This window comes from Homarus americanus, unplaced genomic scaffold, assembly GCF_018991925.1.
Source record: "Homarus americanus isolate GMGI-L3 unplaced genomic scaffold, GMGI_Hamer_2.0 scaffold11347, whole genome shotgun sequence".
Lineage (NCBI taxonomy): Eukaryota > Metazoa > Arthropoda > Malacostraca > Decapoda > Nephropidae > Homarus > Homarus americanus.
Window position 1 is genome coordinate 105,579 of NW_024725157.1, and position 15,122 is coordinate 120,700.

General features: G+C 43.6%; 1 protein-coding gene across 4 annotated transcripts in view; it reads right to left on the bottom strand.

Moving 5' to 3' along the window:
• Window positions 1-15,122, bottom strand: part of LOC121864749 (protein yippee-like 2) — a 100,481-nt gene that overhangs the window by 13,044 nt on the left and 72,315 nt on the right. For all 4 annotated transcript variants that reach the window (XM_042363917.1, XM_042363919.1, XM_042363916.1 and 1 more), the window contains 2 exons: window positions 5,715-5,953; window positions 5,084-5,167 (listed from right to left, as the gene is read on the bottom strand). In XM_042363917.1, coding sequence (XP_042219851.1) covers window positions 5,084-5,167; window positions 5,715-5,953 — 323 coding nt within the window. The remainder of the gene's footprint in view (window positions 1-5,083; window positions 5,168-5,714; window positions 5,954-15,122) is intronic.

Consider the following 15,122-nt stretch of genomic DNA (forward strand, 5'->3'; position numbering starts at 1 on the left):
CTGTTAGTCCTGTACTCCCCTCCTCAAACGTAAACGATTACCTTCTCACTACCTCCCTTACTCTCTCCACCTCTCACGAGTATAAGTAAAAGAAATAAGTAAGAATAAGTAAATAATTAAATAAACATAAAGAATAATAAAGACAATATAAGAGTAAAGTTGTTACAAAAATATGTTACATTAAATGAGGGACATATATACATACAGTATAAACAAATAATAATCATCTATTTCTTACATCATATAATGGGATTAATTCATGAATTATACCAGAAAGTGTTGTGACGGCACCAAGTGTGAGCTCTTTCAAGACAAGACTTGACCAACACTGGAGCAGGTTCAGGTACATTCAGAAGCCGGTGCATGCCCAGTACTTGCCAACAGTGCGTAACAGAGACGTGACCGATCGCCCAAGCGGCTAACGAGTCGATCATTTGGTGAAGAGGATAAAAGAAAAGGAAAAGTAACAGATGTGACAGATCGCCCAAGCGGCTATCGAGCCGATCAGTGGTGAAGAGGATAAAAGTAAAAGTAAATATCCATCCCATCACAGCAAATCCCAAAAGGGATCATTGGAAGCAACAATTCACCATTCAAAGTATGAAGCAACAAGTCATGAACACATCAGCAGTCTGGTTCAGCCCTAGTGGGGTTGTCAAGAATCAAGGTCTTTAGTCACACTATACTCCATGCAATCTAGTTTGATGTAGATACAAGTAACTGGTTCTCACTCACCAATTGGAATACTGAAAAAAATGTTCTGCTCTGAATACAGTAGTTGTACTAATGAAATCTGGCACTAGTCCATACAGTTCTTGGTGTTCACAGGCTCATGTGAGGTTTTTATCTTTGTTTAAATCACACTGAAGGGTTATTAAACCCACAAACATTCCCCATGCCAGGACAAGGAGAAATCCGAGAAATCTAAACCTTTTGTTACTTTATATTTTTGAACTGGCAGTTGACTCTGGATTGAGGTGCTTACGAAAATTTCACTGGCATGTGCTGAAATAGTATTACTGGAAGTCTGTACAGAGTGTATCTCCTTTGGAGAGGTAAAGTACAGTACTGTATTGTGTACTTTCCTATGTTATAATTTTAAACATGGAAATGCTTCAAAGTGTTTGCTAATTGGCTGGGCTGGGTTGTTTCTCCAATGAGTAACAATCTGATTTTGACCTACAGTATTACCCTTAAATTTGGAATACTGTACTGTACAACCTCTATCATGTTTGCTTCCACAAAGTGGGTCTTCCACATGTGAAGCAGAACCAACGCTATTCATCCAAGATTATGCAACCCAGGAGATATTGAAAGGTTGATTTAATTCCCTCATTACATAAAACAACAACACCCTTAAAAATATTGTATATTTGTTTATAAGTATTGTATGGGAGGTATTAATGGTGTGTAATTTTCAGATAGTCAAGAAATTCATGGTGTATGCTAAGTCACTTGGTTTCTCCTTGCATGGATCATTTTGTGCAGTATCTTCTTTTTAAGTAAAATGAAATAATCACCTGAATAAAAACATACTGTTAAGTTAATTTCAGGTGATATCATCTAGAGCAGTTTTCTTATCATCCCCAAGAAGTAATATGGTTCCAAACTGGTAAAAAAATAAAGATTGATCCCTCCCATAAACCATCTTTTTTCTTCAGTTCATGAGGAAGTCTAGAGATAAGTTCGGAGATTTACTCTTTTCCGAGTTGACGGTAAAACTATTGTAGGAGGAAACTCCACTTTTAAGAATTCTGTAATATAATACCAAGACAGTTGTGCATCTAGAATAATACAAAAGGATTATGGCAAAAGACTCCCAAGACTGAAAATATATTCCGGAGCAAAGGAAGTTGGTGATCTTACGAGACTTTGCTTATAAGAATTTTTGGAGAATGTGTTTCAGAAACTAGGTCATAGTCCATATCCCCCCAACTCTGAGGCTGTCCTATTACAGTACTGTATTTTGGACATATAGAGAATGAACATATTCCTCATCAGGGTTAACTGGGTTTACCTCCATAATTGTAAGCAATACTGTACAGTACAGTTCTGTACTCTGACATGTTGCTTTGTACTGGAAGTGAGCTCATTCAAGATCAGATTTGACCAACACTGGCACAGTTTCAGATAAATTCTAGAGCCAGTACATGCCCAGTATTTGCCAACAGTGCCTAAAAGAGACATGAACAACCGCCCAAGCAGCTAACAGACTGATCAATTTGGGGGGGGGGGGAGGATGGGTGGTTCTCAGTTTAAGGTTCTTCTCTTGCAAAGGCGGATCCAGGGGTGTCCTGGGGGTCCAGACTCCCCTTTTCATCAGAAAATTAAATTATTTTTCTTTAATGCAGTATTGTACTCAGGCGTTTTTTGTATAGTAAAAAGTAATTTATATTTACCGCAGAATACAGTGTGCATCTGTTAATATCAAGTGCACATGGCTTCAAAAGGACCTTAAAACGCCTATGATATTGGCCAGATTTAAAAAAAAATTATGTGGGGAGGCTAACAGCTAGTTCCTCCTCCCCAAAGCTCCCCAACCGGGTGGGCTCGCTGTGCTCTGCCATGTCCCCCCACCCCCCCACAACTTCTTGGACTCCCCTTTTGATGTTCCTGGATCCGCCACTGTCTTGGGGCTGAAGGTTAACACTTGCAGCCACCATCAGCCTACTTCTAGTTCGCTCCAGAATTCACAAGTCACTTAGACGACACAGACACCCTCCCTCCCTCCCCCGACTGGGTAGTGAAGAAGTCATGAGGAACAGAAGAGCTTCACGCCTGACATCACTTTAGCTGAGCCAGACCAAAGTCAAATATCAATGCTTTCTACTTTTAATTATTAATTACTGTACTGTATTGCTTCTGAAGACTCCTTTTGGAATTTAACTATTAATTTCTCAGAGTTAAACGAGGGTGTATATCCCAGGACTCATGGCTTTAATTCACAAGATGCCTGGTTTCAGATTCATACTAAGCCATAAAATGGAGTTCTGGGTTCAACCATTTTTTTTTCAAATTTTCTCTTTATAGCCAATTATACTATCTATTCTCTCTACCATGTTATTCCTCCCTTTAACAATCTAGAATATCACTTTCCGACACAATCATTGATGGCCTAACGTATTAAAGCATCTCACCCCAACTCACACAAACAGATTCAGATTCAGATTTGCCCCCGAGGGGGCTAGTTTATTGGGCACCCCCTTACATCCTGTGCAAGGTGAAGCGCAGAAGCGTTTACAGCGCCCAACAGGGAAGCATGAAAAGTTCATACTTGCCTTTATGACTCGTACATTAAGGGCGTAAAAGCCTGAAGGGTCATAGGTTCTGTCAAGTTACATTAAGTGAGAGAATGATGAGTGTGTGGGGGGAAAGTTCCCGGTACATTTTATCTGTTTATGGCAAAGAGTGGCAGGTCCCTAATAATGTCAAATGCCAGGCCTGTGACTAGGAGGAGGGATATCTGGTCTGGGAGGGAAGAGGTGTTGGTAACGGCTGGGGACCTATAGGAGGAGGTCATAGGGCAAGTGAGGATGTAGTGAGAGAGGGTGTGAGAGTCGGCTCACACAAACAATTAATTGTTTTTACTGTTCAACTGACACCTTTGTATTAAGCTTGTGCAGTATGTACATGCACCCTGTTTGTATGCAAAGATAACATGATACTGTACTGTAAATATCCCTTCTTTCGGTACCTCTTAATTGACAGTTTAAATAAGCCCCACCCTAACTTAACCATCAGGATTGGAGCCGTCCTAAAGGATCCCAGTCTTCATGATCCCTAGTCTTAATGGGTTAGTTTGGTTACGTCGAGACCCAGCACTACTGGGAACCACTTGACCTACTTTTCAACTCTGACATTCCTAGTTTTAGAAAATCTCAAACTTAAAGAACAATTTAGTCACCACGATTTACTCTGCCGAAGACAAATTAAATTGAGTGTGTTGTGTTCAGTAAGAGACGTCACTAGGGCGATCTCTTTCTGATCATCAAAATATAAATATCGTAATACATTTGGTGTCCATTGATTAAATATTCTAAGTTTATTAGAAATGTCTAAAAACAAAATGCCACAATTATTTGGCACCGCGGTTGCGTCGTTACTATTTATCTATCAAAATAAGACAGACAATTTTGCTTTTGAGAACAATGGTGTTCAAGTTTACAATCAAACACGTGTAAAATGACCTTCTGGCATTGGAAGTTGCAGTATGAGCTCTGTATCCATGGCGACGCTGGCTGCCACTGCCCTGCCAGACACACGACTATCATTATATACGTCACGTCTTTCATGAAAAAAACTCGCAAATAACTGTCTGGCTTCCTTACTTTTAACTCTCGGTTCACTTTGTTCCCAAAGCACATAGTTATGGTGCATTTACACTCTGTAACAATTTCTGGTTTGTTCCCCACTTCTACGAGGCATTATTAAGGCCTCAAATGAAGGTTATGTGTGCTTGGAATTAACAAACTGCGTAGAATGTGAAGGCAAACAAACAACACTGATGTACCGTGGAAATCTTTCACAAGGAAATGTTTCACAAATACAAATCTTTACATGAAATGGCATTCGATACTCCTACTTGGCACGTAGAAAAAGTCTCTTTACTGACACAGAATGCTGCACTAGGCTTCTTACGAGAGATATGGCTATTGAAACTACGACACACCATTATATCCACACTATCACAGCGCGATTGACAGTTCCCTCTAATGGGATCTGAATTATGTCCAAAAACAGAACTGTAGTTTACAATGTTTCGAATACAAGTTCCCTGTGATGGTATAACATTAGGAGTTAAGTTTTCATGAGGGAGGTGAGTGGAGTGTTGAAGTGGCGTGGTGGTTGGTGGTTGTGGAGAGGTGTCAATGGTGGTTGTATAAAGGACGGTATTAGTGGATTTTGTGAGTGTTAATACGACAGTTAGTGGTTTTATTGGTGTTTATAAGGGAAAGTGGGTCTTGGTGACAGTTATTAGGTTTACTAGTGTTAATACGACGAAATAATGTGTTTCAGTAGTGGTTGCAGGATAGTGGTGGTGGTGATGGTGGGTAACTAAATACGCAGCATTAGTACACCTAACCTTGGATATGAGCTCGTCGTGGTTGGCCAGGTGCGCCCGACAGTGGATGCACGAGTAGGTACGATGGCACGACGGCAGGTAAGCCTATGGAGAAAAAATTAACTTGATCACTTAAAACCGACACAAGTCACTTTACTGACTATCACCAAAACTTACCGTTCGATGACACTTCTTGGTTATCACCATTACTTACCGATATTGTTGATCATTTCTATCACCATAAATTCCCAGTTCCCACTATCACTATATTTACTGGTAGAGGAAAATTATTAATCATGGATGATAATACTTGATTATCACCACTTACTGGCACAGATGATTATTCCTGATTATCACCACCCCTTACTGGTAAGATGATAAGAATTATCATCGCTTACTGGACGATAATTCCGGATCATCATCATCAATTGCTGGCAAAGATGCTTATTTCTATCACAATCACTTACCGATGTACACAATCATTTCTATTATCACTTGCTGGTAGATGACAGTTCTGGATTATCACCATCACTTATTAATAGCAAAAATATGTGTAACGCCTTATCATTCTGCACTGTTACCGCCAAATTACTGATAACGATGACACAATTTCACTATAAAAAGCCATCAGACCACAAGTTACATGTCTCACCTGGAAGGTCTTGACCATTGTGGTGGTGATCGGCACTGGGGCCGAGTGTGGGCGGGATCTGTCGGGGGGCGTGGTCCTGGTGTCGCGGAGCCAGCCAGCTGCGGGCTCCCCTGGCTGCTGTTGCTGCTGCTGTCCCTCCTGCTGGTTGTGGCGCGCAGCCCCCGACCCCACGGAGCCCACCGGGCGAGCCGCGCTAATGCACAGCCAGGGCGCCAGGCACTCCAGCACTCTCACCCTGCCTGCAACAACATATGTCACATGAGTCACTGTAGCTCACCCCTCCAACATACATCATAATGAGAGAGAAATCCAAGAGCAAAAGGAAACAGTCACAAGCAAAAACTCACTTCACCTCTTAACACACGTAGTTGATAAAACTGTTAATGATATATGAATAAGAATTATGGAAGAGAAAATCACCAACAAACCAACAATAGTCTAGCCGTCCTCAAAAGACACATGTGAGCTACAAATGTGCTGCTCTGTCAACCACCAGGAATACGTTCAACAGTTCCAAGCATTATCATTTCAAGTCACTTTGATTTCCCCATTCACATCAATATACCTTTGATCCGAGCGAGTAATGTCAGTTAATTTAGTCATCAAAGTGTAAACACAAGTCCTGTGTCCTAGTGAACGGTGTAAACTTAGGCACCCCAAGCAACCACAACAAGCCTTTCTAATGAAGCTGAAACTCCAAGTACTGTAATTCCAGAAAACACAAACAAAGTCCAACACACTAAACGGAGAGGAATTCATGCCAGCGCGTCAACGTACAAAGTCTTTTCTCTTACTGTTAACAAGCACTAAATTCTCGCCCAGCTAGTTCCTCCCTTACCAGACTACTATAACACTCCAGTTCTCCCCTTAAATAGACATTAACACTTCAGTTCTCCCTATAGATAAAAAAATAAATAAAAAATCATTTCTCCCTAGACATAAAATTCAGTTCTCCTTACATAGCTATAACACTTCAGTTCTCCCTACATAGACTTAACACTTCATCTATGTAGACATAACACTTCATCTCTCTACAGACATAACACTTCAGTTCTCCTCTAACAGTGACATAAAGGCATCAGTGATTGGCACAACGAGAACAAGACCTACTATCCGGGGGCTCGTGCACAGGCAGCAGCAGTTGTGGGGCTACGAGCCGAGCCTAGCCTAACCGGAGTCATGGGAGCCAAGCAGTGGTGGCCCCAAGCCAAGTTTGGCCTTCCTGTGTGCCTGATTGTCTGTATGCCTGCCTACACATCTGCTCTTCTTCCTGTGTTCTTATTCATTTCCAGTCTATGCGTTTCCAGGTCTGTTTTTGTTTGTCACACTGGATAATTTATTGTATACATTTCTTGTATCGTATCAGCATTTCACATACAGTGCACCTAGCATCCTGTTTCCATGTCATTCACTCAACAGTTCCATTCGTTACAGAACAAATTCAAGTGCACTGTAACATCATCTGAATTAATCAGATAAGTGTGTATGTGAGATTGGTGCGTGTTGCGGTGCACAGCTCTTCATCCCGCACTGCCAACTTCTCGTGTTAGATGCTCGGGGGTGATGGTTATGAAGCACGCCATATGTTCTCTTTATTAACTAAACTCAAGCTACACGATAATGGACTCGTGTTATCCTCATTTTGATAGGATAGTCCGTGTTCAAGATAATGAGAACTTTGTAAAATATATTAAATTTTTTATATCGTCTGGGAAACTTCCGTTACCGTTGCAGCTGTGACTAATGGACCGTGTTGTCATGGTTTAGTTCATAACTATGCATTAATGTATAATGAACATACAGTAAAAATTTTCTGTCAAAATGTTATATATTTTCTTCTCACATTTAGAAAAAAGCGAAAAATTGCATATTCATGAGCGCTGGAACCGTAATTGCATCCATGAATAAAATTCACGATTCAGTTTCCCAATCTATTATTACTTAATAAAGAGACAATTTTAGTACGAACATTTATGTTTTTCTGAACTGTACTACGAAGACGCACAAAAAACTCTGTACAGTTTACAATATATATATATATATATATATATATATATATGACTCAGAAAAGAGAAACAGCTTCTATCTGCAAGTTACATGCACGCGAACATACTAAGCTAAGAATAGCATAAGTTTCTTCAGGCATATTAAATCAACAACAGTTGCTAACTCAGCAATAACTAATTAGTTTCATATGCTAATTTATACAAACTTGGCTGAAGACGTTATATAAATAGTGAATTATAAGGGAAACTGTATTGGTTACTAGCTACCTGTATATGGATGAATATTTACATAACACGATCTATAAATTTCCTCAATTGGGTATTTTACAACTTAACAAGTGACTATGTTCGACTTTTCATGGAAATTGGCTGTATATCAGCTCTTGTGATTATTTTACGACACAGGATCCACTGCATTCAAGTAAACTGGCTAGAACCAACTTGGCGAGAATTTTACCATCCAATATCTAAAATACAAATATTACAAGGAAATTCCCACGAAACTTTTTAAAAAATTTACTATTAAAATTTTTACAATACATGACTGAAGTATTTTGTTTGTATTCAGCTTTAGTAGTTCATATTCCAGTTTAACATAAATTCACGGTACGTAAAAATGTACGTAGGTGTCGGCGGTCAATTGTCTCATCTTCCTACCACCTCCATCATTATCCTGTTGAGTCTCGAGCAAACTGAACCACAATACAATTACTATTCCTATATCTATACTTATTTATCCTATTACATCACAGAAACAACACTACCTGGGTAAATAACGGCAATGTATGTTTGTTTACCTTACAATCGGATTTAACCTTTAATTCTCGAAATCATGTTGGTAAAAAAAGTCTAAAAAAAAGAAGAAATATTTCCAAATAATAATTTATATAAGTTACTCTCATTACTATCAGGGGAATAAAAATCGTGCTAAAATATTTTAAAAGAACTCTACGATACAAGTTTCCAAAGAGGAATATTTTTGGACATAGGACGCGACAATATCTAGTTCTAATAATATGTCCCGTAATACCAACCAATTCCTTCAAGATTATTACGAATATCGTATCAATTTAAAAAAATCGCCCTTAGAAAAAATCCTGTTTAACATCCCAACAGTCAACTATAGATATAAAACGAATGCTTATGTGATGCCTAATGGAATATGCCAGTTATTTCAATAACTCATCTATAGTACTTCTACGGTACTGCAGTTCGAACATTGAAGTCGAGAAACTATATCATAAACGGATGTACGAAAGTTGAAGCTGATTATCCACGTATTTCCTGAAATGTATACAGTATACTCCGTGGTTACCAGTGACCTTGATAATATATTCTGTCAGCAGGTTAGCTACGATTTCATCACTAAAGATACACTTGTGCTTATATCAGGTCGAGCAAAAAACTACCCACGCAGTTATGTATACTTCACACGCAATATGGTTCAACTTCATATGTTTTTCAAATCATCTCTAATTCCATATACATATACGATTTTGGTGGCCCCCCCAAAATTCAGTTTCACTAAAACAAACGAAAAATTTAATAAACACAAATTTCTGTGACAATTTCATTCAACATTAAGCTAACCTAATTACGCAAATGCTCACATAGTCTTCAGCTCTATATTAAAGTCTGTCTCTAATATAATGACAATTAACTGAGGTAAACAATCACTAGTAAATTATAAACGATTTAAAGAAGACTGGTGTTCCTTAAGCGACAATACTGTAGGAAACTAAACTTCGAGGCCTTGGCGTGCTAACCTAACTGTACGTACTCACATGGACCCCTTAAACCTCCTAACTTAATCTAATCTCACCATAAAGATTAAATCCTAGTCGTAACGGGCTCCAATCCTAATGGCTAGATTAGAGCCTATTAGGAGTGGAGCCTATCTGAGATGCCGCCAGGAGCACCAGCATCATGAACAGAGACTAAGCTGTGCCGGAAAGAATCCCTCACTCGCAAAAATAACTTTCACTCAAGTCATAAAAGGCGGAGACTAACATCACCAAATGCCCGTGGGCGTGGTTACTGAAGGTGCCTCCCACTCGCCTCATGAAGGGAAGAATATAAAAACTAAGTGGCAGCAACGATCAGGAAAAAATCAATATTTACTGCCTAGACATCACGAGATAATACAGCTTAATTCTGGAGCCGTGGTGGGTGTAGTGGCAGGGAGGGTGTAGTGAGTGGGTGTAGTGACAGGGAGGGTGTAGTGGCAGGGAGGGTGTAGTGAGTGGGTGTAGTGACAGGGAGGGTGTAGTGGCAGGGAGGGTGTGTGGCAAGGAGGGTAGTGGCAGTGGGATGAAGCACAGAGGGGTGTAGTAGGGAGGGTGTAGTGGGTGTGTAGTGGTGAGGGAGGGTGTAGTGGTAGGGGAGGGTGTATTAAGAGGGAGGGTAAAAGGGGGGTGTAGTTACAGAGTGGGGTGTAGGGCAAGGAGGGTGTAGTTACAGAGGGGTGTAGTGGCAAGGAGGGTGTAGTTACAGAGTGGGGTGTAGGGCAAGGAGGGTGTAGTGGCAGAGGGGGTGTAGGCAGAGGGGTGGTTGCGGGAGGGAGAAGAACAGTGAGGTAATTACTAGATAGTTGTTTAGTGGTGGCATGCCCATCACCTCCTGCAGGCGGTGCAAGCAAGGCCCTGCCCACCCATCTCCCAGGCCCCGCCCACCTTACACCACCCATCTCCCCAGGTCACGCCCACCCTGCACCACCCATCTCCAACCCATCTCCCAGGTCACGCCCACCCTGCACCACCCATCTCCCAGGCCCTGCCCACCTTACACCACTCACCTCCCAGGCCCTGCCCACTCCACCACCCATCTCCCAGGCCCCGCCCACCCCTGCACCACCCATCTCCCCAGGCCCCGCCCACCCCGCACCACCCATCTCCCATGCCACGCCCACCCCTGCACTACTCCATCTCCAAGGCCCTGCCCACCTTACACCACCCATCGCCCAGGCCCCGCCCACCCACACCCGCCACCCATCTCCCCAGGTCACGCCCACCCCTGCACCACCCATCTCCCATGCCACGCCCACGGCACCACCCATCTCCAAGGCCCTGCCCACCCCTGCACCACCCATCTCCCAGGCCCCGCCCACCTACACCACCCATCGCCCAGGCCCCACCTTACACCACCCACCCCAGCCCCGCCCACCCGACACCACTCCATCTCCTGGCCCCGCCCACCGTACACTACCCATCTCCCAGGCCACGCCCTTCTCACACCACCCATCTCCTAGTCCCCGCCCACACTACACCACCCATCTTTCATGGCCCCTTTCACTCACGAGATGCCGCCCACCCGCATATTCACAAAACACCGCCCACTTGCAAGATCCCACCCAGTCATCACGTTCCTCCCACTCATGAGACCCCATCCTCCCGCTACTGCAGGGAAGTGGGCGGAATTGGTGGGTTGGGTGAGGAAGCAGCACCACCACACCCACCATCACTGTAAGGAGAGAGAGAGAGAGAGAGAGAGAGAGAGAGAGAGAGCACCTTAGACGGCAAGATGAAGTATGATAACTCCCAACTTTACCATTTGCCTAACTCCAAGGGCTGCTGGTTCTCTCTCTCTCTCTCTCTCTCTCTCTCTCTCTCTCTTTGCAGGCAACTAACATCAACAACCTACCTGATAACTCCGTCACCCCAGGGAGACGTCTACGGGCAAGTTCTCTAGGTAAGCCCCCACCCTCCTTTCCCGCCCACCTCACGCCCTCTTTTCCCCACACCTCACGCCCTACTTTCCGCCCACCTCACGCCCTACTTTCCGCCCACCTCACGCCCTACTTTCCGCCCACCCCATGCCCTCCTTTCCAATCATTACACCACCCCCACCGTTTTGTTGTTCGATAAAAATGCCATAATTAAAGCAAGTCTTTTCACTAAACGTAATAAGTACACTCACAAGTCAATAACTAATTAAATAAAAACAACATCATTTCACAAGACTGGAAGCTAAAGATATTACGTAAAATGGGAGCTGGTATAAACTGTTTACACAATACTCAGCAGCCATACCTGAAGCCTTCACAGTTCTGCCGCCACAGTACCGCGCCAACCCGCAGAGTAACACATGCTGATCGTCTTTTTGTAAACACAGCCACATTGCCTTATGGAAGAGCTACTCAGAAGGGTAACGCCTTAACTAAACTATCCACATTAGAAAACATGTATTATATCAACTTCATAAATCTACACAAGGTTTACAGTGACTTAAAATTTATTACATATATATTTATTTTTATTAATTTCGAATGTTAATGATGTCGTTGTACTTTACTTACATTTTATTTAATTTCAAATGTGAATGGTATTGTTGCCATACATCTCTGGATGTAACTTTTGGGGTATTTGTTATTTGGTGGAAAATTATGGTCTCCTAACCCTGAAAAATAAAAATGGACATAATTCCTTAAAATTTGAAGGATAAACATTGAATAATTATTGAACCTAGACTGTCTAGGAAGCTCACCATGGCGGCCATACTTGTTGTTGTTATGTTATCGTGTTGTTATTGTTGTTATGTAAATGTATAGTTGCATTAATATGTTGTTGTTATGATAACGTGTTGCTGTCATATTAAACTACAACCACCATTCACCACCATCTACCACAACTTATCCCCCCTACACAAACACCATCTACCACCAACCATTCACACCACGAAGGTTTTCACCCAGCCAGGTATAAACTTCACTCAAGCACCTCCTACGTCACCTGGGGCTTCACCTAACTACGATATATTTCACTCTAGCGCCACCTGAACCTAAAGCTTTAATTAAACACTGCCTGAACCATCTAGAGTTCGGGGGTGGGTGGAGGGGAGGTGGAGGTGAGGGTGGGGTGGAGTAAAGGGGTGGAGCTGTAGGAAGGGTGGTGGTGTAGATAGGTATAGGTGGGGTGGAGGGGGTGTGTAGGTGTAGAGGGTGTAAGTGGGGTGAAGGGGGTGTAGGAGGGGTGGAGGTGTAGGGGAAAGAAGGTTGCCAGTTAGAGATATCAAGGCTTTTTTTTTTTTTTTTCTTTGCTCCAGGTGTAGCCTGCCTGGCTACTCTGGGAGGTCAGACGAGTACACGAGAGGACAGAAGAGGGAAGGGGAGAGGGAGGGAGGGAGGGAGGGAGGGAGGGAGGGAGGGAGGGAGGGAGGGAGGGGAGGGAGGGAGGGAGGGAGGGAGGGAGGGAGGAGGAAGGGACGGAAGGAGGGAGGAGGGAGGGAGGAGGGAGGAGGAGGGAGGAGGGAGGGAGGGAGGGAAGGGAGGGATGGAAGGGACGGGAGGGGTCCAGCAGGGTCAGGATGAGCTACACTGGACTGTATTGATTTGTGGTCCATGCGCCAGCTGATCCCTCTCCCCTACCCCTTAACCCCTTAAATCCTCCCCAATTACCCCTTAACCCCTTTAATTCCTCCCATCAACCTACCCCTTAACTCCTCCCCATCCTCTAAACCCCTCCCCTTAAACCCTTAACTCCTCCCCTACCCCCTAATTCTTCTCTCCTCCTACTCTTCACTTCTCTTCTTCCTCCCCCTCCTTCTCCCTACACTCAGGTGGAGGCTTTCACAGGTTCTAAGAAGGAGAGAGAGAGAGAGAGAGAGAGAGAGAGAGAGAGAGAGAGAGAGAGAGAGAGAGAGAGAGAGAGAGAGAGAGAGAGAGAGAGACCACACACAAACACATTACATACTCCAGGTTGGACGTCAGGACAACTTCCGTCACTAGCATTAATGAGGCGACGTAACAGACAAACTTGGGCTGAGTTTCCTCCCCACACAAGAGTCGAGCCCTGGATGCTGAGTTTCCACGCGATCTATACTCCACCGAGCAATCAGGTCAGTAGAACAAAACCTTAGCCCAAGTAACCTAATTTAACCTAACCTAATCTAACCTAACCTAAGATCACCTAATTTAACCTAACCTAATCTAACCTAACCTAAGATCACCTAATTTAACCTAACCTAATCTAACCTAACCTAAGATCACCTAATTTAACCTAACCTAATCTAACCTAACCTAAGATCACCTAATTTAACCTAACCTAAGATCACCAAATTTAACCTAACCTAATTTAACCTAACCTAAGATCACCTAATTTAACCTAAGATCACCAACGCAACGTGCCTTAATCTAACCTACCCTTACTAACCTAACCTAACCTAACATTAGAATAGCTTAAAGTGATATAATCTTAAAGTAGATTACCTGAAGATTAGACACCTCATCCCAGCTAATTTCACCTGATGATTGAACACCCTAAACACCTGGCTGAAGAGGGTAGGCTAGGTTAATTAAGGTTAGATAAGGCAAGATTAGGTTAGGTTAGTCTTTAATCATCAGGTGAAACAATCTGGGTACGTCATCAGGTGATTCAACAACCTTAACTAGACGTAACCAACGCCTCCGTAGAGTAACGTGACAGACAGAGCGCGAGGGGCACTGTACTGTATATACCCCCTCCCGAGCCTACCAGTGACGGCATAACAACGAAAAGTAGGTCAGGTAAATTAAACACCGAAAGTAATTGGGTTACGCCCATATTCACCCTACAGGTAGATCCTCCCCTTCCCTCCCACTACACTAACAAGAGACACACCCCTCACCCTTCGCTCCTCCCACAACACTAACAAGAGACACACCCCTCACCCTTCGCTCCTCCCACTACACTAACAAGAGACACACCCCTCACTCCCCTTACCCTTCGCCCTCCCACTACACTAACAAGAGACACACCCCTCACCCTTCGCTCCTCCCACAACACTAACAAGAGACACACCCCTCACCCTTCGCTCCTCCCACTACACTAACAAGAGACACACCCCTCACTCCCCCTCCCACCACTAACAAGACACCCCCCTACCCCCACCAGCCACTTAAAAAGTTTGGCATTGCACCCAGGGGGATCCTTCCTGTACTACATTGTTTGGTGGTGTGGGCAACATGTGCTGGTGCAGTGGCAACATGTGCTGGTGGTATGGCAACATGTGCTGTTGTGGCAACATGTGCTGGGTGCGGTGTGTGGCAACATGTGCTGGTGGTGTGGCAACATGTACTGGTGGTGTGGGCACATGTACTGGTGCGGTGTAAGCAACATGTGCTGGAAAGTGGTGTGGGCAACATGTGCTGCGGTGTGGGCAACATGTACTGGTGGTGTGGGCACACAAAAGGTAGCAACATGTGCTGGTGGTGGGCAACATAAAAGGGTGGTGTGGGCAACATGTGCTGGTGGTGTGGGCAACATGTGCTGGGGTGGTGTGTGGGCAACATGTGCTAAGTGGTGTGGGCAACATGTGCTGGTGGTGTGGCAAATATGTGCTGGTGTGTGTGGCACATGTGCTAAAAGGTGTGGCAACATGTACTATGGTGTGGGCAACATGCTGGTGGTGTGGGCAACATGTGCTGGAA